Source organism: Chanos chanos, chromosome 14 (genome assembly GCF_902362185.1).
Source record: "Chanos chanos chromosome 14, fChaCha1.1, whole genome shotgun sequence".
Classification (NCBI taxonomy): Eukaryota; Metazoa; Chordata; class Actinopteri; order Gonorynchiformes; family Chanidae; genus Chanos; species Chanos chanos.
This window is the reverse complement of record NC_044508.1, coordinates 13246798-13271145: the sequence shown is the minus strand read 5'-3', so window position 1 is coordinate 13271145 and position 24348 is coordinate 13246798. Positions and strand designations below refer to the sequence as shown.

The window sequence follows — 24348 nt, the reverse complement described above, 5'->3', positions numbered from 1 at the left end:
TTTCTGGGGCTTTTTAAATGAGCTCAGCCTACCCATTAGGCCCCATTCCGGGGGGCCCGACTTTAGGGCAATGCTGGCCCAGTGTGGTACTGTCAGTTTATCATGCCTCATATAGCACCATGGCATGCATTCAACAGTCAAAAAGATCAGGCAGGGGAAGGGCAGACTCCTTAAAACATTGTTTTACAAATTGAATAAGTTCCATTATTGATGTGTGACATTTCACTATTCAAAAGTAATTATCATTCTGTAAAGTTATTACATATGTGATGACGACTGCGAAACAAAAACGTAGTTTGGTTAGGCTGGCAGCTTTAGATGAGGCTCGAAACATTTTCACTTTCATAGATACGATAGGATACAATAGGATACGATACGACAGGATGCGATGCGATACGATATGATACAATACAATCCAATACAATGCAATGGGATAGGATAAAATGTGGCGCGGTACGATATATGATATGATATGATATGATATGATATGATATGATATATGATATGATACAAAGTATTATCAACTGAAGATTGACAGACATGCATTGAGACTTGAATTAAAAATCAGCCAAGTTATGGATCATTGAGGATAGCCTTGACCCACAAAGTCTGGTTTACTTTTGTGTTGATGATTACCTCCCACATATTTGCACTGCTTAAACAAACTCATAGTCTACACAGTGCCATGCTGTTCCTCGTATACAGTCACAGAACATCATTTAGAACATTGTCAACACAATGTTCAATAGGACTGCAGGCAAACGCACTGCCAAGTTCAAAGGTATTAGTGTCATCCTAGAATGTGTGTGTGTGTGTGTGTGTGTGTGTGTGTGTGTGTGTGTGCGCGTGTGTAAGTGAAGGATTTGTGTGATATGACAAGACGGCAAAGCAAAAGCAAAGGTCACTGCAGCTGTTAGCTCTTTCTTTGAGTCCGCGTGTTATTACATGCTGAATCAGAGTCATCGAATATGTGACACTTGAACTTGTACGTGTTAAAGATAAACATGATGTGTAACAGGGGAGATAAAAGGTCATTTATGGCCATGTCCTCAGAGTACCACAAGAGACCCTGGAACCGGTGCATATAGGTTAGAGCGTCTGGTTCGAGCGAAGTTAATCATCCTGCCTTGTTCTCTTCTGACGTATGTACAAGAACATCCTTATTCTTCCTCTCTCTGCTTGGTAACATTCAAACAAAGTGACACTTTGTGCTCCAGCCCTGGCTTAAAAAAACAGAACAAAATAAATCTTGTTTTCCTCTGATTCACATTCACATTAAAAGAAAAATACATATAGCATAATCCTTTAGAGCCACAGCTAAAGAAGTGTTAAACACAGCTCAAACTGTTTTAAAGAAGAAATAAAGGAATGGTACCTTTACTTGCCATTGACGCTCCACACTTACGCTGTGAGAGAGGTAAATAAAAACAAAGCTTAATTGAAACCAAAACAGCTAAGCCAGGGAGGAATGTGTGTTTTGGACCGTTCTCGCTTTCCTGGCACTTTTATTTATTTATTTACTTTTTACACTTGTTATGTGTCAAACCTCTGCCACGCACGATCACAAAGGTCTCAAAGAATGCAAAAAAAAAAAAAAAAGAAAAAATCCAGAGGAGGGAGAAAAGTGTAGCAATCTGTATCCAGTCTGCAGGTTTATATGTCTGAATATAAGCTCCTGACCTACATTCATCTGAAGCCACACACACTCTTCGTCTTTTCAGACTTTTTATCAAGGTTCTTTTGGCTGCCAGCACCAACACCCCCCCCCCACCCCCCCATTACACACACACACACACACACACACACACACACACACACGCACACACACACACACAAAGTTGAAAACAAATATTCATACTGAGCAAAACACCACAGCAATGTGGATGCTGGCAGCTCTACACACCATATGTCTGCCTGCACCTGCAATCTACAAAAGTGACACGTACGTTTACTATGCTGTGTTAGCTCTCTATTAAATGTTATTCAGACAAAAACCACCTTGTTCACATGAAAAAAAAAAATATGTTAAAGGTCTCCAGGTACTAAATGTGACTGTAACTGCTTCAAGACTTGAATTTCTCACCATCTATACAGTGAACACTAAAATCACTAGTGGTGTCTTTTTACTGTAGTGATCCACACAATTTCTATTATTTGTACAAACAAACATTTAGTAAAGCGTCTAGCATTTAAGACAAAAAATGATACTATAAGTTGGGCCACTCTATTTCCACCGTAGCGTCAATTGTCAAAATTCCGCGTACTTAGAACACTAGCCTGACTGCCTCTGGTCAGGTTTGATGTTTCAGTGGAGTAAGAGTGTTTTCAGTCACCTTTTATTTTCGGTGTGAAATGCTGATGGAGCTTGTCTGTTCAGAAACATCTCTTTGTTGGAGACGGGAACCTCGGGATGGATATGTAACCTCCTTCCCTGTTTGCCGTGATAACTCGCCGTCTCTTTCTTCTGTTCGGTTTTACTTCCATTGCAACCCCTCTTCCTGCCTTCTGAATGAGTTTACATCGCTGACAAAGAAACAGCTTTTCTCTCCAACAAAGAGATCCAGACAGCAGAAAAAAAAAGAATAAAACCCCTTCAGAATTCCCATTTATTTCATCACTCTGTGAACAATACCAAAAATAGAATGCCTTAATTAAAACAGTTTTTCAAACAGGAGATAAAAGTTGAAGTCACATTTCTAATCAGGGCTTTTTAGGGTCAAGAAAGCACACGCTGTCACCGTGGAAACCAATATCAGGGAGAACTGCTATCAGCCAATTAGTAAAAGAAAGAGCACTATTATTACCAACAAAAAAATTCCCATAATGCTCCATTTAAAGGGGGAAAAAAAGGAATGGAAAAAAGAGAAGAACCTGGAAAATGACCAAAGTGCATGTAAATAATCTAGTGTTAAACTGAGGGCACAGCACACAGAACATGAGTCATCCACCTGGTAAAGCACTGCAGTAAACACAAATTCACAGTGTTATCTCGGCAGTTAAGCAACACTAACAAATTCATGTCATATTCGAAGCGACTGTCATTCTGGTTATTCCCCTTAGCGAGGATCAAGGCCTCAAGTGACATTCTTTCTTGTCCGCACTATACTGTGTGTTCTTATACAATGGCGTGCATGTTACATGTTTTTCCGAGGAGGCTCTGGATGAGAGCCAAGGATATGATGTCCATAAACAGGCAATTATCACTGGAATGCTATGTTCCGATGCCATCTGTAACATTCTCAATATTTACAGTGAAGACTTCCAGAACAAGGAGTCACAGCTGACTGTTAACGTTGTTGAACCTTTTCTGATCGCTCTGTTCAAAGATCATGTTCCAGGAAAATAGTGTAAAATTTAAAAGGTCCAAAAACTTTACACTGATACACATTCATATCGGATCTTCTCGTTGTTCAAACAACTGTAGCCAAACCGGTCTAGTTCGTCATCTCTGATTGACAAGGACAAGAAGTGCAACTGGGTACAGGTTTATGTCAATACTAGATACAGTTTAAATGACAGTAATTAAGAGATGGCGCAAATACGGTGTGGATTTATTCAGTCAATTATTGTTCATATGATCTGTTAATTATACTGTATGTCTGTCAAACGCACAAGCAAAGACAGAAACAGAAGACTTGTACACCTCTCAGCCTCCAGCTTCACAAATACCCCGTCCATAATTATCGTGCCATAACTTTGATGTGTTATTATCACGGAGATGTAAGAGGTGGTGTCTGACATGTGAGACGGGGCATATTCCTTGCATCTGCCCGCTCTTTTTAGAGAGGCCAGGGTTTGATACCACCGTCTTAGTATCTGGCAGAGGTGGACAAAGTAAACAACTCCATTACTTGAGTCAAAGTATAGATACTCCTGGTCAAATATTACTCCACTACAAGTAAAAGTTGTTCAGTTCAATTTTTACTTGAGTTAAAGTACTAAAGTACTTGCTTTTAAAAATATTTAAGTATTCAAAAGTACATTTTCTTTTTAATGTCATCGCATTGTTGTATTGTTGCAACAATGCATTTACAGAGCCTAATGACTCTGAAACAACCTACTGAATGCACTGACTTGCTTGTAGAACCTGTAGAATAAAGAGCCTGTGGAATATGCTACAAAGCCTATAGAAACACAGTTGAACCAAATGCTTCCTCTATAAAAGACAGTGTACAGCTTCAGTTAAATAGGCACTAAGTTAACTCAGATTGGCCTTAAAAGGATAAACACGTCATAATGTCGTAAGCTAGGTTAATTTTATTTCTACTACATAGCATTGTCTGAAATCTGAAACAGCTGGATGACCATCGTCACCGCTTGATTCCCGCCCCCCTCGTCTTATTGGGACCGGGTCCTACGTGAATACGCTGACCTTACAAATATTACTGCATTTACCTGACAAGATTAAAACATATGTTTCTGAAAGGATTTTTGTCAGTAACGTTAACTCGGCATTTTCGCTAGCTAACTATTAGTATGTGTCAGCAGTGGATTCGCACAGGACCCGGTGTTATGCCCCAAATGGTTTTCAAGCCAACTGGTTTCCGTACGTGTTCACACACTGTGTTAACAGTAGAAGTTGTGGTCTGCCTCTTTCACCAGATTCGTCACACATTCACAAACATATAAATCGTAATTTTCAAGTCACATCTCATATCTACTGTGGCAAATGATTGTAAGTGTTAGGCGAACACAGCGCGCAAACGCATACGGGAAGCAATTAGCTTGGAAACCAGTTGATTTCAAAAATCTCAGATGTGGACTTAAAATAAGGCCATGGCTGCTCTGATGAGGAACCTTTATCTTTATCATCTTTATCTTCCATTGTAGTAGCCATCAGTAAAACCACCAAGTTCAGTTGTTAAAAAAAATGCAGCAAGCACTTGACTGACAGCATTGGAGCAGTTTACTGTGATTGGATTTTCCGCTGTGATGAACACAATATGGCCTATCACATTTTAGAAAAGAAAATTCGCTATGCGTTAAAGTAATGAGTAATGAGAACCTTCATAGAAATGTAGTGGAGTGAAAAGTACAATATCTGTATTTCAAATGTAGTGGAGCAAAAGTCGTAAGTTTCCAAAAAAAATAACACTCAAGTAAAGTACAGATACTCGAAAAATGTACTTAAGTGCAGTACTCAAGTAAATGTACTTCGTTACTGTCCACCCCTGGTAGCTGGTGTGCTAAAATGTGCCCTTCCAAAAAACCTCTGCTAGATCTGGCCATCGCACGACCCAGGTCCCTGGCCTGCGGCCAAAGCCATCACAACAGAGGGTACCACACCCCCAAATCGGTGGTCCCGGCACCGTCCTCCCACGAGACGTGCGCAGTCAGCAGAGTAATAATTTTCTACAGTGTTGGACGTCCATGCTCATTTGGTCCATGCGTGAAATGTAAACACATTGTTGTTGTACTGTTCCGAAAGGGCAAGGACCACACAGCAGCACAAGTCAAGATACACCATTGACTCAAACCACATTAGCTTCAAACTCTAGCTCAGACAGATGACTTGATACCTTTGATTTAAGTCAACTTCATTTCTAAGACTCACCCACACATTTCTGTTTGTTGTAGTCAACCGTGTATTGAGACGGTTCATCTTGACTTATCAGAATAAAACTGTTTTGGAGATACAAGCAAAACGCTTAAGCGATGTTGAGGGGTTGAGGGAAGTTTGAAGAACGGTCTATGTTATTGGTTTTAATCCATTTCGTCTTTATGCCTGAGATTATATGTGTGTCATGGGTTTACTGAGGTGATTTAAACCATTTTTAAACACAAGCTGGTATTTGCCTGGTCTTCCCTATGTGTATTACCTCCAGTGTCATGTGCTGCCTCTCCCAACTGTTTGTAGGGGTTGAACTTGGGCTTGGGGGCCACGACTGGGGCAAATTTCTTTGGCACCTGTTGCTGGGATACAGAAATGCTGGTGGTGCCCATGGGAAGGCTGGTTTCCATCCTCGCTGTCACCTGACCCAAATGGTCACCGTCACTATGGCCGCTCCACATGATCCTGTGAAAGACGTAAAAATAAAAAAAAGAAATTAAAGAAAAATATTTGCGTCAGTAGTTTATTTAATCTTCAGATGGCACTCCATAGTGTGCCTTTTGAGCCGTAACCTCAACCTTCCCCTTTTCACCCTCAGCTATTTCATTTGGTTACATAAAATGTTTTGGATGCCAAAAAACACAACAGTATCTATGCATGTATTTTCATACCGTACTGCACAGAACGATATGTTCCAAAACATCAGCACTACTGCTTCCTTAACCCTCCACCACACTAATGTGTTTTCTTCCTTTAAGTGTGTTCAGAATACACCAGGAGCTTTGTGCCTCAACTCTAAACTGTAAAGAGATAGTGTATCTTTCTACTGGAAAGTCATCAGCAACAAAAGGCAGTGTTAATCTTCCCTCGAAGGCCAAGGCACTGCCAAGGTCCGAGATAAGAAGCAGTTTGTGAACCTGTAATGTGATATCAGATTCATGCACTTGGCGTGAGTGCTGTGAACTGTGGAGCTTGGCCGGGTTGCCACGGGCTGCAGGCTGGCACTGATATCTGTCTGACTGAAAAGAGAGCCACACTGCATTCTGTGGGATCCCGAAATGTCAGCAGTTGGTCACGAGTGAGAAACTCAAGTACGCCTCGCATGTCATGTACCTTCTGAGCTATAACAACGCGAGCTTTACCCTCGGCTAACGTCAAACGTCATATCGAGCAGGCAGGAGAAACATCTTGGCGTGTCCATGACAAGTCACAAGGGTAAATAGTCTGATGCTCTTGCTTTGTCAGCTGGCACATAACTACATGTTTTGGCAGCAGAGAGACTAGCTGGGTACTAACCATCTGAGGGAACTGATGCTAAGGGGTGGAGCAACATCTGTTCAGGTGATGGACAGGACAGAAAAGACAATGCTGCTGACACATACTGGACATATCATCCTGTCAGGCCACAAGACCAAAGTGTGTTCTGATGAGATGGGGGAAAAAATCATTTATGAAGGAGGTGTCAAAGTTTAAGTGTGTAAACTTGGGGCCTTGGGTGTGTGTTTGGGAACTCCCTGTGTATGCATTTGTGTGTGTGTGTGTGTGTTTTGGAGCTTTTGAGTGTTTTGAAAGCTCTGTGGGTCTTTAGTAATGTGACAGCTAGAAGAATGCGTTTAGGAAACGGTGAGCCCTGGCAATGGAGAGGTAATGAGTAACACATGTGAACGAAGGTTAATTGAGGTTGTTCTTAGACACAGAACAAAGTACTGGGTCAACATCTCCCAGGCAAAGCCCTTAACAAAATCCTCCTGATCCGAGCTGGAACTCTTTGAAACGAATCTGTAGAGCACAATGAATCAAATTCAACGTTTCTTATACAATTATGCGATTATGGGAGAATAAATTTTTACCAAGGACTTCCTAATTATCTCAATGCTGCCATCAATTACAGGAGGGGGAAAAACATTCAGATTTAGTGCCAAAAGGGATGGAGACGGTAGCCAATATGACTCACATCCTTTTCCTGCCGTGTTTCAACGATACCAGTCACAGCCATCTTATGATAATGATAACGTCAAAAGGGACCCCTTTAGTTTTTTATTTAAGAGCTCTGTTCTATGATAGAAAAAAAAGCATTTGTTATAGTTGAAAAGAAGGGGGAGTTCACCAAACGGCAAAAAAACCCCAAAAAAACAGGAAATCCTAAACTGATCCGATGCTAATCTGTTGAACGTGACCGCAGAAAACTGGCGCTGTAAATGCCCAGTGTATTTAAGGGCAAGGTAAAAAGAAAAACAAACCAAACAACAACAAAAAGTCCTTTAATGTAGAGCTAACACGCATCTGACTGTGCTGATCAGAGGCAAATTCAGGCCAGTGATCGTAAATACCCTGTAATGTGACTGATACACACAGAAACTGAGAGGAATTGGCTGGATTTATGACAATGGCTTCCTAAGTGACAGAAAGAAAGAAAGAAAGAAAGAAAGAAAGAAAGAAAGAAAGAAAGAAAGAAAGAAAGAAAGTGGGCTAGGGTCATGAACAGTGCTCGTTTCCAGATGCACGTCATGAAATACCATTTGAACTCCGTCCTCTTATCCTCTCTCCTCTGTCGCTCTCGTTTTTTGTCGGTGTTGTCGCTGCTTTTTGGTGCTGAGCTATTTGGGTGCTCTTTTATCCCCTCTCTGACTGATGAAGGATTTAGGCTCTCCCAACAGAGCGAAGCCAAAAAGGAGCCCACGCACAATCATCTTTTAATATCTACCCGACATCTCCTCTCCTCCTTCTCTTTCTCTTTCTCTACGTGATTCCGTGGCACTTGATGCTAATCTGCAGAACGTTTCAGTTTCGATGCCGCCCAGGGTCTGTTCACATGCTACGGTGACGAAAAAAAAAACAAAAAAAAAGCTCAAAAGGAAACATGTGGGCATCGGAACACAACTTCAGCAAGTCTTCACATATCACCTGCTGCCCTAGTTTCCACGTAAATGAACTTCACAAAACATTAAAGAGGAATTTAAAAAGAATTGTGTCACACAACAGTTGTGTACATCGCTAAAAGAGAGAGATGTTGTTGTTTGGAATTCCCGGCCCGTGGTCGGCTGTATTTGTATCAGAATCATCTCCAGACATCTGGATTGAGACTATGTAGGCTGCAGCAGGTTCAGCTTGCTCGTTCAGTATGTACGTTTCACCTTGCTTTCCCATCGCTTTACCACCGAAGCCCAGATCACTGCTCACCCCTGATCTCTGATCATCTCTACTCCCATAGACAGATAAAAAGTAATGGGAGATAAGTGGAGATCAGGCACAGCCATGCAATGTATGCGGTCAAAGAGGACAAGTATTATGAAAGGTCAGATGCCCACCTATCACTAACTCGGCTAAAGGCACAGGAACATTACTACATAAATCCTGGAAAAGAAAAATGCGCTGAAATGCACATTTCATTTACACATATGGCTATTCTCCTCCCATTGGAGAATGTAAACGCTCTCTTCATTTCAAAAAATGTGTCTGTTTCCAAGTCCATATTCACACCATATGCTCCAGGCATAAATAGAATCAATTACCACGTAACAGCTACCCACATGATTCATGATTAGTTACCATGAACAGTTAAAAATACTGATTTTTTTTTTTTTTTTTTGAGAACACTCAGATGCCTACTGCTGCAAGCAAGAATTTGAAATACAAGTCTGTTATATATCCCAGTATTATGTAGAGCTTAGGTTTGCATAGGAGAGAATAACGTAAAAAAAAAAAACAACAACCCTACAATCCAAAGAATCAGTTTTTTTCCCTGTAAATACTGTGTTTGCAGACTATACTGTCTTCTGGGCTCCCGTCTTTGCCCTTTTCCTTCAGTGAATACTTGTCTCAGTGAGAAAGACTATATTCACTCAGCGGAACGTGAGGTTGAAGCTCTGATCCGTAGAAGGCTCCTGATTTTGTCGCTCACCCCTGTGCTCTTTTCCTCATGCTGGCATGGGCTCTCGTACGCATGACGGGCATTTTAACGGCCCGAGACAGCTTGTCAGATGGCACTGCGTGACATGCCAGGACATATGTTGAAGTAGACAGTCGTAGTTTGGCTGATGGTAGGTCTAGAGTGACAAGTAAACACTCCAGATAGGAGCATGCAAAAACAAGCCTTGCTGTTGCTCTCCAACGCAGAGAACACACGCGCACACATGCTCGCGCGCGCAACCAGCGCACAATGCATCTCCAAAGGATGCAACACTTGACAAATATGACTCTGAGATTTCCGCTCTTTGAGATTTGGAACGGGATCAGTGAAAAGGACATCATAAGTTTACCCTCAGGAAGTGATTGATGCGCCACAATATTTTTCCTGGGGAAAGAAAAAAAAAAAACCCTGCTTTCCTCAATATGCCTCTGACTGACAATCATTTCTCTCAACACAATTGATTAAAAGTAACTGAAGCTTTCCAAACAGTGTAATACACAGCCAACTGAATGACATTGTGTGTTATGAGCATAAGTAAGTTAAAATGCCCATAGAGTACTTTGAAAACACAGCGAACAGCAATTTTATTCTTTTTTACTTCAAACCTATTTAACTCACATCTTTATTAATTACTGGGTACGAGCTTTTTTTTTTTTTTGTGGCTTTTTATGGACTTGAATGGAATCCTTGACAACAAAACGACGATTGTGAGAGGCGGATACAAAAGCTCGACTCAGACCTCAGCACGAGTCCTTTCAATGCGCTTACAGGAGCCCTCCCACTCACAGAGACCCTCTGTTCCCGCTGTATTATGGGCGATTATACACAATTACAGTAACTACAGCCTCCTCTGTGCTTCTCTTCTTCAAAACTGGACCATCAGGAGACATCGGGGACCTTGCTATTATTAAATAGACAAGCGTTTTCCCACTGACACAAGCCTCTTCGCACTTCAGGTACAGCAGGTATTTGTTTCTAAGCTAAGCTCCAGGGCCAGGGAGAGCTATATGGCATCAGAGCAAACATACATACATAAGCTACATAAACAAACAAATAAACAAATAAATAAATGATTATTAAAAAAAAATACATTGCAAGGGAGTAGGGTGTGTTTGCATATTGGGATCTGACACTTCTTAAGATTTCTCCTCTTTGAATTATGATGGCAGAAGGGTATGTCATAGATGTTGATGAAGCAGGTGCTAGAGATGAAAGGCAAATCTGAGACTCTTTGCTTTGAATGGCAACGATACCATCGACACTCAGCCTATCTGTATGTGCTTCAACGTACGTATAGAGTCATTCTTGGAAGGCGCGTCTTGTTTATTTACCATCTTAGATTCGAACTTCCAAGACTGTAACATGTGTCATACATTATGTATTGGCTGCATATTGACTGCGTTTCTCACATATGTGGAAACATGCAAGCAGCTTCCCCACACAAATTCCAAACCACCCCCCCCCTTACAGACACACACACACACACACACAAAAACACTCACAGAGCGTGGTATGTCAGTGAAAAGCGTGAAAAAAGACAGGCGGTGATGCAGACAATTCTTTCCTCACAGAGACAGTGTGTGATTGGAGAAGAGGCTGTGGACACAAGACAGAGCCCATATGGATAAAAACACTGTGGATCATTTTTGTTTGATTTGATTCTTGTGACAATGTTATCACGCACTTTAGCCAATTAAAACGGTAACAGATGTCCGCTCTTCCAGCCCTTTCCCTGGCCGTGTCTCCAGACGTCCTGTGCATTTCATCAATGACCCTAAGCTTTTGAAATCGTTTAATAAGACCTCTAAGACGTATTTCACTTGGTGAAAGAAAGAAAAAAAAAAAGGGTAACAACTTCAAATTCGTAGTGACGCATCACAATTTTACTACAGTGCGAGATTCGTGGATTGAGAAATCCAAATGCTACACCGCACCATGTGCCTCACATTTGAGCATAACACTTCATTTCTCCCTGTCTGTCTCACATTAAAAAAAAAAAAAAAAGAGACGAATCCAAAAAGCAATGAATAACTTCAAGGCAAGAACGTGTAATTACAGCAATTTACATAATTATCAATTACAGCTATTCTCTGCTTTATTTGGAACAAATGATCAATAATAATTGGCTTCCTCACATCCACAGCCTTGAGGAGTTATGAATCAGGGGAGGACAGCACCAAGGTTTCTCTGCTCAGAGTATGACACGTGAGCGGAAAGGAGTTAGAAAAAGACAGGATGTCTCTCGCCTCTTTGGTGAACTTGTGTGGCTTTGCAGCCCCTGTCTGAGCCCCAGTGACTTATGCCATTGAGCTGATGTGGATTATAGTGGATGACCGTGACAATAAATCTAGATCACCCCGGAGCATAGACTGAGGATCAACACAAGCAGTTAGCAGGACACATCTACAAGGACTTTGGATTCGAGGATAAGGCGTATTCTACTGAGAAAACGCAAAATCAAATCTTCTTGACTGATCTCAAATATGCTCATTGTAAGACTTGCATTCCCTCATAAGTGGAATACTTGGAAGATCTGGTATTTATTTAATTGGTGATTTTATGTTCTACACAACCAGAAAATCTTCGGATAGTTCTGTATCTCCTCTGAGTCTGACTGTGAAATTAGCCTTGACATATTCAAATTCAAAAGCATCCCTACTAACCATTGAGTGAGTGTAACCTCTTCACCTCATAAATAAATAAAGTTGCTCCAAGAAGAAAAAAAACACAGCCCTTATGATAGGAGCAAAACCCAGTGTCCTGTTCAAGCAACTAAGTAAAGAGCTTACAGCTGGCTTTTCACCGGCCTACTGATGTTCCCATTGACGACGGGGATGCACCCACCTCCGTATGGGAGAGCTATGGTACTGCTGGAGACATTATCTACTGTATACGCTGTCACTGTGATACAACTCTTGAACATATTGATCTATTTCAAAACAGAGAGAGAGAGAGAGAGTGCGTCTTTGAGGACAACCTCAGCCATTTTTATAGAGAACCAAGGCAGTTGAAAAACACGCAATCTTCTCAGTATGAAGCCTGAATTCAAGAACATTGTAAGTGGTCGAATCAGCCTCCAAAGAGAGACATTTATTTGTGCAAGTACTCATAATTACCCGGTAAATACCCATTTGTTTAGTGTTTAAATGGTAAGCAATAAATTACCAAACTCCCTACCAAATTAGGGAAAAATACAAATTCCTTGTAATAAGTTGTGCAGTGTAATTGCACACAAGACAGCTAACCCACATCCGCATTGCGTTCTAGCCGTGCTTTAAAATAAAATTTTGCAGCCAAAAAAAAAACCTCAAACTACTAAACTAAATTTCATGCTAACGCAACACTTACTGCCCGTATGTGATCTCTCGGATGGATGGACAGGATGGAATGCTCAAAGAGAGGATGGTTCGAGTGTGTAGAGAGGACGGGGGTACCTAAATTAGTTCTCATATGCTACGTGACACAGCATGCACGGGCACTCAGCCATGCGCATGAAATACCTTTAAAAATTCAAGGTTCCCATCTGCACACGGGGGGAGCTTTGGCCCGGCTTTGGCTCTGCTTGGCTTTCCACAGCTGGTCGAATGGTTGAACGAGCTAATGCGACATTACACAGACAAGAGCTCGCCGCCTCCCCTGCGTTCCACTGTTTGAAAATACAGTGGTGTTAAGAGTTCAAGTGGTCATTACAGATCAGGGAAATGTTTTGAGCACGTGGGGGTAAATATTTGAAAGTGCCAGAGGAGTGACACCCCCGTGCCACATGTTGACATGTTAATAAAAGCAAACGGCTGTTTTGGAGCTCTTCCAAGTGCTGAATGTTTAATACTGGAAGTGAAGCTGCAGCATGTGAGTGGGATTTTGTACAGGCAGGGAAAGGAGTCAAATACCCTGGTGCAATATGCTAGCATCATTTGACAGAGGGAAAGAGAGAGAGAGAGAGAGAGAGAGAGAGGAGATGGAAGAGATTACGACTGAAGTCTTTCAGAGGCAGCCCCACTGTCTCACTTTGCTTTGACTTAAACAAATACAGCCAGAGACAATTACCCAATATACATGAAGGAGGCCTCAAATTTCAAGGCAATTGTTTCTTTCTTTCTTTCTTTCTTTTTTTTTTTTTTTGAATCAACATGTTCCATGATCCTCATTTTTTATTGATATCCATTAATGTGTGAATGTCATGGACCACGCCGAAATCATTCATTATCAGTATTTAGTTAACCCTGAACTTCAACTTCAAGAGAGCCAGTCACCCAAACAAAGCTGTTTTAGGCACTGTCAGTATTGTCATGCGACACAACCCAAACCTCCCACAATGCATCAATGTGGTTGGCCTGAGCTTGTCCTCTCACCCACAGTGTGGACACACAAATGTCATCAAGGAACACATCCACACTACTCTGAGCTTACTATTGTCAGACACACACACACACACACACACACAAACAATTGCACACTCACAATACACTCTTCGCTCAATCGCTCAATCAGATTGTTCTAGCGTAAAACAACAATAGCGCTACCTGAAAAGGTACAGGTCCAGACTTGTTGGGTTTGTTTGGTGGATTTTATGGAGGAAGGGTAGTGGGGACAACGGACACCAACGGTTATCCATTTCAGTCTCGACATTTCAAAAGCTATTATTCCTAACTGATCTTTATCTGCTAAAAGCATCTCTTCGCTCTTCACATTTGCCTGTTAAATCTTTTCATCCGGCAGTTCATCAAAGATCGCAGATAAGTCTGAAACTGTCTCTCTGTGGACAGATGAACCCATTGTTTTAGCATCCTACAGTTAAATTAGCAGGTAATATATTCACCTCAGAGATAAAAATGCAGATAAAAAACAGGAGCTTGCTAATAATACAAGATTCATTTGTGCATTGCTGGCAGCTTTTCTATCCGTTAAGACTTCGTTTGGCTTGTACGGGGTCAGATGGTCTCAGAGGTCACTAACTTTTCAGCCTCCTTCTCCCTGAGGCAGATTTTCTCTCACTTACAAAGAGCTAATTAGACTAATAAGGGAGACTGACAATACGGGTGCTAATCAAATGACAAGGCCAACAGCTTGGATTTGTTTACTAAATGAGCCATGTGTTTTGTTGAAGCTCTAGCCACTTGAAAGGCGTCACAAATGGGATTAAACAACACATTGCTAATACTGAGGAGATAACTCCCTCCTCCATCTGAGGTGTGGAGAGGGAGACATTTGTTTCTGTGCAGGAGGATAGAATGACAGAAAAGAGATGAAAGTGTAGGACTTATACGTTCAGCACTTGTTGAGTCGTTTACATATGATACGATTACAAGCAATGCTCCTTCCCTATGTTGACTTTTACAGGATGACGACCTCTAAAGAAGTTTGAAACATTGACTCAGTTTCTCCGTCACACTACACATCTCTATTCCTCCTGATAATAAAACGTGTTTATCACAACTATATGGGCCTTCAAATGACTCAAGACTTCACAGCGAGTCAGGATGTTTTCTTATTTTCCTTTACGCGTTATTTTTCTCGGCTTGCCGTTTTTCTTGCTCCCTGGTGACAGGAATGTGGTAGTTTTTTTGGGGGTTTTTTTCTGTGAAAACTGCAAATATGTATTTCAGATTTTGATGGAAAGCGACAGCTCCAGATTGGCACGGGGAGAAGTCAAATGGAGTTGGACAGCTTGCATAATGTGAAGTGTTTGATCCTCGAAACTGCCGCGGGTAAGAGACAATGTCTCGGGATTTCGTCTCATCCTTAGCTGAAGCTGGGGATGATTGGCAGCTGTCAATACGATGTACCCCGCTGTTGACTTCACTGGACCTAAAATGGAATCCCAATACAGATAGCAAACCTTTCGTAATCTAGAGGCCATTTGGGAGTTAAAGCACAGGATGCTGGTGCTCAAACTTGTAAAACACCTTTGAAGACATCACCAGAAGGATTTTTTCAGAGAACATCGATACTGAACATTTGGTGTTGTGTAAAACATTTCTGAGCAATCTCCAACGGTCACAAGTTTGCCAGATAAGCTTGTTGTTGCTGAACGAAAATACATAGTTGATTAATGACTCGAGCCAAATCTACCACCAGGGTTTGTTCAAAGGGTAGCAGAAGCTTCTGAATTCCACCAATGGCAAAAACAAATGACTGTCTTTCCAGGAATCAAGGCATTTAATGGGGAGGGAGAAGCTGAAATATAAGTAATTAAAATACTCAGCAGGACATCCAAGAGCGCAAGTCTGTTCAAAATAAATGCAGAGGCAGCAATGTTCTCACAGACGCAGATCAGCTAAAAAGCACATACACGCTGATTTAAATATGAGCAGACAACTACCGAGAAAAAGACAGAGGGGCTCTTTGACATACAAAAAGAAAACAAACTGAAATGAAAACCAAGAGATTACATCCATCTTTCTCTCATTGATATATAAACCAACATAAGCAAAGCTTACAAGGATGGAAGAGAAATATGATTACTCCATGACTTAAAAGATACCCTTATACACAAAACATATTCTGCACCATTAAGTGTTCCAAAGTAGGAAATTGGTCTTGAATGGTTGACGTTTCTGGAAATTAGACAATTATGTTCACACTTTTATACATGGGAACAGAATTTCTTCATGAGCTGTTCCTGGAAGTATTCCTAATTCAACCAAAATTGGGGAAATTAATGTGAGTCCTCGGAAGTCCAAGACGTTTTACGAGTACCAGCCCTGTTCATCGCTTTTGGTTCTGGGAACTCCTATGGAATCTAGTTTTTAAAAAGAGACGATCACATCTCTCTCTCTCTCTCTCTCTCATAAACTCTTGGTAAGCAGTAGATGAACTAAACATTTACTCAATCATATTCCATTCACGTAAACAGAGTATTACGTAAAGCGTCTTAGACTGGGGCTATGGATCATCATGTGTAACCATTTAATCTCACCTTTCGCAAATGTGAACTAAATACAAACAGCTCCTTTCAGGCCACATTAGCTTGTCTTTATGTAATATTTGAAGCTTCTCCTTAAAAAAACACACCATCTTTCTTCTGTCTTGAGGAGAACTTTGAGAAATGAAAATAACAATGCACAAGGCTATGGTCATGTCTCCACACATATGCGACTTGAGACAACTTCAGAATGCTGTAGTGTGGTTATTTTAATTTACATATTATAACTACTTAGCCACACCACACCAAGGACATAAAACGTAGCCTAACCAGAAAAGAAAACACCATAAGACTTGCCTTAAGAAAAAAAAAAAATTCTTGCGGAAATATGCAAGTTTCTCATACTTGTTTCTCATACTTGCTGCTGTTAAAAGGCCTCAAGGCCATTCCGACATCTCCATTCTCAGTAAATGTACATTAACCAGAGTGCTTTGGACTCATACCCATGTCTAAGGAATGTTCTCATAAGAAAGAACATTGTCTTTGTAATGATGCTTCTTCTTCTCCAAATGTGCATCCCAAATTTTTGCACTCCACAACGAGAATAACAAGGACACATTTTGAAACATCATCCAACTGGACTAATAGGGCTAATAAACCTCTGACCCTGCTGTGTAAAATATAAATATAATTGTGATGCATACACTGGAAAACCAAAATCGCTTGAAGATGAACTCAGTCCTCTGCAGAAAAAACAAAAACAAATCCAAAAAAAAAAGCTAATCACCAGATATGTTTCTGTTCTGCAGAGAATGTTCTAATAAATCAAATACTTTGATGTTGCCACAACAGTGGTACCACAACAGTCATAGAAAGAAGTGAAACAACATTGAAGGAAGATTCTTGCTTCATATCCATCTCAAGCAGAAGCCTTTACAATGGACCGTTGTTAACCAGTTGCATCAGTCAGCCCTTTGGTTACGTCTTCCTGTCGCACAAAGCAAATGAAAGTCTTATCTTCAAGCAGGATGATTTGAGATAGCAATCTATGTTAAGTAAAAGACAGAGTAGCAAGACTGTAACTCGCCTGCGACCGATTTTTTTTTTTTTTAATGTGATATTCTTCTCTTTTTTTCTCAATAAATAACACCAGAGGTTTTGAACCAGATTAAAAACTGTAAAATGGAGCTTGGAGGCCTTTATTTCAGTATGTAGGCTATCAGTGGGCATAGCTATTAATATTGAAAGAGCTGCTGCTGCTTTTGACTTTCTGTGGTTTTAAGTGTTTTATGTTGAGTCAGAACAAAACCTACCAGTTTAGAGATATCAGAAAGGGTGAGACAAAGTGATCGTGAGTGTGACTGTGTGTAACAGTGAACTGTCTGTTGCCCTTTCGTTTGGCTCCCTTAAAAAACAAAATGTGTTGATGTTAAGAAGATTCTCAAAGGGCTGTTATCCAACTTGGCTGACAGAGAGAGGCTATTCCGGTGGTTTTTTTTTTCTATATTCTCTCGCTCTCACACACACACACACACACACACACACACACACACACTCTCACACAAACACACACGCTCATATCCTTTTTGACGAGACAAAACCACACTGTGGCCCTAGATGCACAAACACATCAAGAGTCTGGCCACGACACTGCATAGTCTTTTAGTCCTGGTTGTCACCAGCAATGAAATAATTTATGACATGGGTGTAAACGTGCAATTTTCAAGAATATTTCAACAGCTTGGTCCGCTGTAAATCTGCATAATAATTGTGTTTGTGACAAGAAAACGAAGACCAGTTGCACTGCATTTATCATATCAAGTAAAATAGTCTTGCACAGCAAGCCAAAATAGTCCAAAGACCAGAAGACAATGTTATGGTTCTTCATTATATGCACATGCTGAAAGATGGCTCTATTTACATTATTTGTGGATTTCAAGAAAGGGTAGCATGCTGAAGCACTGAAGAGTGATGAATTTGATGCTCATGGTCCCACTAGGAAATAGCTGAAATAGAGCAAAACATATGCTGTACATGAGAGCTTTGAACATGAAAGCTGCTTTAAATGCTGCTTTAAGGAGCCATCGATATTTGAAACAAACACATGAATTCTATTTGACTCTATTTGCTTAATATGAGAACTGTCTTAAGCTTGTAAAGTCAGTATGTGTAAGGTGCAATACGATGTTTAATCCCCCAAAAAAAAAAAACCTCATTAGTAATATGGCTCCATTAGAACCATGTGAATCAGAGTATCATAACAGAGCTTGCAACAGTGTCAGTAGGGCCATCAAAGACTAGGCCTGCAATCACACAATGAAATGAAAGAAAAGTAGGAGACTGACAGTTCTCAGTATGATGTCTCTATTTTCCATCTTGTTTTATGAGTGACTTCTCAGAACAGTAGTATCTGTACTAAGGAACAGGGATTGATTCCTCTTCTAAAGCGGTGTAGATGTTCCTGGTTGAGAGAGAAAGGTTACCTGACAGCAGTCCCAAAGTGTCAGGGTGTGCAACACGGGAACAGCTCTCTTAGATACACCCACCACCACCCCCACCACCTGCAGTGCCTTTATCACCCACTGTGCATATCACTCCAAACTAGAGGCTTCTGCACAGCTGACAACCGTCTACACAGCTAACAGTTTTTAAAGCTTAAGTCAAACCTTGCTTTGATGAAAATGGCGCGTGAAAATATCGTTATAATGTGTCAGGTTATTGGAAATGATCTTATTATTTGGAGCGTGGGTGACACACAAAACGCAATGAGACTTAACAGATTTTTATGACAAACCTGAAGTGTCTGTGTTTTCTTTGAGTGTCACCTTATCACCATTTGAGGTTCTTTGGGTTGTATGTATATAAAGGTAGTCTGACAAAAGTAATGTGGACTTGATCAAAAACGACCTGAGATCTCACAAAGCACATACACTCCTTTGTAAACAGGTTCAAACTGCTTTGGGATTCATAAGTCTGCTTTGTCTGAGGAAACCAGTCACTCATCTTATATTTTGGGGAGCACTGAATAAAAGTGAAGGGAACTGGTAAGGAACCTAGAAAGTGCAGGCTGTAGCCTGCCCACCCTGAAGAAAAAACAGGGTTAAATTAAAGGCTCATTAACATCATCAGGAAAGGCCACCAGGGATTCTCAGTGCTCTAATCAAACCAGCTTCATTACGAGAGCTCTAATCGCCCGTTTAAGGCTTGTTTAACCCACTTATGGTCAGGCCGGAGTATGACACAAAATAGCAACAACTAACAGGCCTGTAGGTCCAGAAGTAACGGAGGATATTATGCCCAATATGGCTCGGCTTGGCGTAAGAGGATTTCTCTCCCTGTTCGAGCTTTGTCATAGTCTCTTCACACCTTTCTGTCTCACCAAAGTCTTGCTAAGTCTGCACAAGTAAATGAGTCCTTGAGATTTCAAGCATTTTTTTTTGGAAGCAGTGACAAGATGTTATCCGGTCACAAACAGTGAAGTCTTTCTGTGAAACGCAAACTTTCTTCTTGAAAGTGGTGAAACCCAAGAGAGGGACTTTCTTCTTAAATAACAATGCAATTAGTTGTGTTTTTTTTTTTTTTTTTTTGATCTGCAGGTATCCGGGGTTTTCTTTTCTCTGGCCTGCCGGCCTGTCATTTATTCTTCTTCGTTTTTTCCACAATAGGTGCAGAAAATCCTGTCTGGTTCCTCTACCTTCCACTGAAAGATTCTGGCTCTGGTACATAATCCATATCGAGCCCACTCATTGGCATAGCCCAATAGAATCTCCCTTCAATAGCCTGTTGTCTATACACGGTATGCCGAACTTGAAAAGTAAAGGGAACTGCATGGATAAAGATGAAAATACTCATGTATCTGTAAAGGAACATGGTTTGTGACAAAATCAACTGGCTCCTTAAAATGTTTGAGCTGCAATTTGCAGGCATTAGAGGCTGAGGGCTGAGATTTGCAACCTTTGCAATCCTTTGTGTTCAAACCGTCTTCATTTGAAGCCAGGGGGGCGCGAATGCTGAAGTTTGACGTGGTGCCAGGATGCCTAAGTGCATTAACTGAGGGGCAGAGCCCCTATAGGGTCCACGCTCATTTTGGCAGCCACAGTGCTTTGGCAGTGATGGGTGAGAATGTGTGAGGGCTTTACTTGGACCTCCTATGCATTTCCCAGAGCTTTCGTGCATCGGCACAGATACAAAACACTGACCAGAGAGAGAAATGGACAGAGAGAGAGAGAGAGAGAGAAAGAGAGAAAGAGAGAGAAAGAAGGGGAGCACTTCCTCCTCAACACACAGATCACCGCAGAGGGTGAGTTTCCAACCACCACACAAATAAGCCAAAAACAAAGACACATGAGAAATCTTCTGGAGTAAACTGAACCACACTCAAAAACAAGCATCTGTTACATCTGTATCTTTAAAAAAAAATGGAATTATGTAACACATATTTTAAAATTCAAAGCGTGCTTCACGGTAAAGTGTTAACGGCTAAAGTTGAAATGGTTAAGTCAACTTTGCCCATATCCCTTTACCAGTGAAACGTTGTTTGTTTTCGTTATTTGTCACTCACACTTTGCCTTTTGTTTACAGCTGTACTGCACTTTATGAAATGTTTAAAAGCTCCTGAAAGGCCATCAGAGAGGGGACAAAAGTGGGCAATCATGTAAGGGCCCAAAATCGAACACATTAAGGCATCAAAGATTCATCTGCCCATCTCTTATTCACAACATATGAAATCTGTATCTAAGATAAGAACAAAACAGCTCGGCTCTTGCCTAGCGACAGGGGTCCCTGACCTCCAGCTGTGAGAATGAGAAACAGATAGAAAAAGTGCTGTTTAATCTTTGACACAGTTCGGGACTTGCAAGTTGTTGCTTCTGTGGCCACATAATTACTATTCATTAATTGGTCTCCTGCTTATCTGTGGTAGGAGTCTCACAGTACAGACAGATCTGTGATTAATCCCACTGCTAACATACCTGAAGAGACACTAATCTACACAACCCGTTGACAGGGCTTGTTTTGTTTTGTCTTTTTTTGTTGTTGTTTTTGTTGTTGTTGTTGTTGTTGTGTGAACTGTCTTCATAACAGATTTGCTGAGCCAGATTCACACTGCTGATCCTGAGGCAGGGATTCTAACGCCCTCACAAGTTAGTTAAAGGCTCAGTCTGATCGTCCAATCGCCAAGATGTCGCACAAGCAATGGAGCAATAAAGTTCTCAAGAGGCTCATCTCTGCTACGCCATTGTCGTCTGTCTCTTATGATTCCATCACCATTATCCTTTAAGCTGGTTATGACACATGATTCTCACTACACTCTAAAGGTCTTTTGAGCCTGTGTTCAGAAGTTGTCCAACACAGTGACCAAAAGGAGTTGAAGTATAGTATTTGGTATAGTGCTATTTTGGTGATGCACATCATGAGGGCAGGACAAGATGGCTTATCCTCCTGCCTCCTGCCAAAGTTCATCATACTAAGTGGATAGCCACATCTTAACAAAGATCTTTTCTTTCAGTGAACCGGTTTATCTTGCAGGTGATGAGATTACACATGTTTGAGGTCACATTTAGAGACTAGCCTCCAAGGGAAAGCTGGGTAACTTTTAGTCACGTTTAGATCTTTGACTAATTCGTAACATTTTTTTAATACGTCAAAATGTGTGTGTGTGTGTTCCCCAACATCTTCAATCTAAAATTTCAGTTGATAGGAAAAAGGACTGGATTTTTATCTCAATACATCATATCTTTTTTTTTTTTAATTAAAATGTTTGGAGGAATAATAAGATCACATTTATTTATGTGGGGGACTGTGAAATTTCAAAATACAAGGACAGGAAGTGGAAAAACAAGGAAATGAAAAGGGCTTATGTTACATTACAATTACTTAAAGAGAAAAAGAAATTTAATAACACAGAGCAGAAAAAAAGGACTGGCAGTCACCGGTATGTTTAATAAGAACATATTCAGATGGAGTACTACAAAAGCCAGCGCCTGTTGCATTAAGATGTGGTGTGGCAGCTCTGTACATACTGTTTACCAGTTGGGGTGGAATGAGGTGTCAGTGTGTCAAACCTGATGATAATCTTCAGCCGTTGATAACGTGTTCCTTCAACTCGACAAGTGTTTATCTGTTTTTAATATTATCTGAGAGATAGATATCATATGCAAAAAAAATAATCACAGAGGATGAGAACTGTTTGAGCATGTCCGGTTTCTAACTAGCACATTCTCATGTACTTCTTATCCAAGTATTTAGATCTGTGTGTGTGTGTGTGTGCACATCAGCATGTGTGTATGAGAGAGAGAGAGAGAGAGAGAGAGAGTGTGTGTGTGTGTCTGTGTGTGTGTGTGTGTGTGTGCGCATGCATCAGCATGTGTGTGTGAGAGAGAGAGAGAGAGAGAGAGCGAGAGTGAGTGTGTGTGTGTGTGTGTGTGTGTGTGTGTGTGTGTATTGGTAGGTGTGACAGGGGCAACATCGACAGGTAATGAATAAGTCGTCTTTCAACCCATATAAACAAGTTGTCAGAAAGAAAAAACAACCCCAAAAAAAACAACTCTTCAGTCCCAAAAGAGAGAGAACAGGAAGAGAGGAGTAGGAGGAGAAAATTCTCTAGACTCAATGAATAAATCTACCCCCTCCCCACCCCCCAACCAGTAGCAGTCTCAAAATCTGATGTTAATGACGTGAGCTACCCGGTGGTAGCAGACGTCACCATAAATTAATCACACCTCCCTGTTAGAACAACCTTTCCTCATGTAAAACAGAGTGAGCTGCATGTGAGGTAAAGCTCTCTCTCTCTCTCTCTTTCTCTCCTGTATTTTCCCTCTCATGCTTTCTTTCTTCCTTTCTTTCGCCTGACTACATATGCTATGGTCTAAGGGCAGAGCAGAGAGGGGAGAGAGCAGATTGTGAGGTGTTCTGTTAGGCTGGTCCTTATGCCAGCAGCATTTCAGCCATTACAAATGAAGTGTTTGAAAGCCTCAATAAATGACAGCAACAGACCTGCCAAACACCTGCTCTTATTAAAACACACTTAATACAAAAAAATAAAAGAATTAAAATGCATGTTGCAACAGTATGTTTCCTAATTCACCCTGGTTTGTTCAAAAACATACACCATGAGCATATATAATGTACAGATTTCTTATTTCCAAATACCAATAAAATACAAATAAAAGTAAGAAAAAAATGCTCCCTTCAGCTCTTGATAAAATTTGACATGGGTGGACAAGAGTAAGAAAACGCCATTAAAAAGAAAAAAAAATTCAATTATTTCCCAAGTATACATTTCCAATTTTCCATTTGATTTGTATAAGCAGAGAGAATATTTTTTTTCTGCTATTGCAAAAGAGTTGCCCACATTGAGATTTGTGGATCTTTAAGTCCCAGGAAGTGGTTAACAGAGCCGGTTTCCACGGTGAGGGAGGATTTAGGCTGTTCCTAAAATTCAGTTGGCAGCGCGCCTCCCTGCTTATTCTTCGACTAGCTCTGTTTGCTCAAGAACCTGGCCCGAACGCGACCAGCCTGAGCCAGGATTCCAGAGAGGAAACAAACAAACCCGCCAGCAAAACAAGAAACCCCTGCAATACACACAGCATCTGCCGCTGACACCGAGCCCCTCTGCACACACTCTAAAATTCCCTTTTAGGCCATCCAAAAACCTGGAATTGTGATGTCCGAACCAACAAAAATGTTGTTCTTTGTTGTATCAATAGGTTGTATTGAATTCCCAGGTTGCGCTTAGGCTGCTTAATTTGATATGTCTAAAATGTTCTTTTATATTATGAATTGTGACGAGTGAATGAAGGCTGAGCCCAGATTTCAGACACTTACAACACCTGCAGAACAGCTAATGAGAATCCTACAAGGTCATGCACTAGAGAGTGATTATGTCTCAAGTGGAACAGTTCTCACAATTTTTAAAACAGCTTATTACACAGAGCTGTGTTGCACAAGTGTTTTGTGTGTGTGTGTGTGTGTGTGTGTGTGTGTGTGTGTGTGTGTGTGTGCACGCGCACGCGTGTGTGTGTG

General features: G+C 40.9%; 1 protein-coding gene across 1 annotated transcript in view; it reads right to left on the bottom strand.

Annotated features, from left to right (window-relative positions):
- The window catches only part of lpp (LIM domain containing preferred translocation partner in lipoma), a 142804-nt gene that overhangs the window by 91559 nt on the left and 26897 nt on the right, over window positions 1-24348 (bottom strand). The window contains exon 4 of the mRNA XM_030791371.1: window positions 5820-6016. Coding sequence (XP_030647231.1) covers window positions 5820-6012 — 193 coding nt within the window. The 5' untranslated portion in view covers window positions 6013-6016. The remainder of the gene's footprint in view (window positions 1-5819; window positions 6017-24348) is intronic.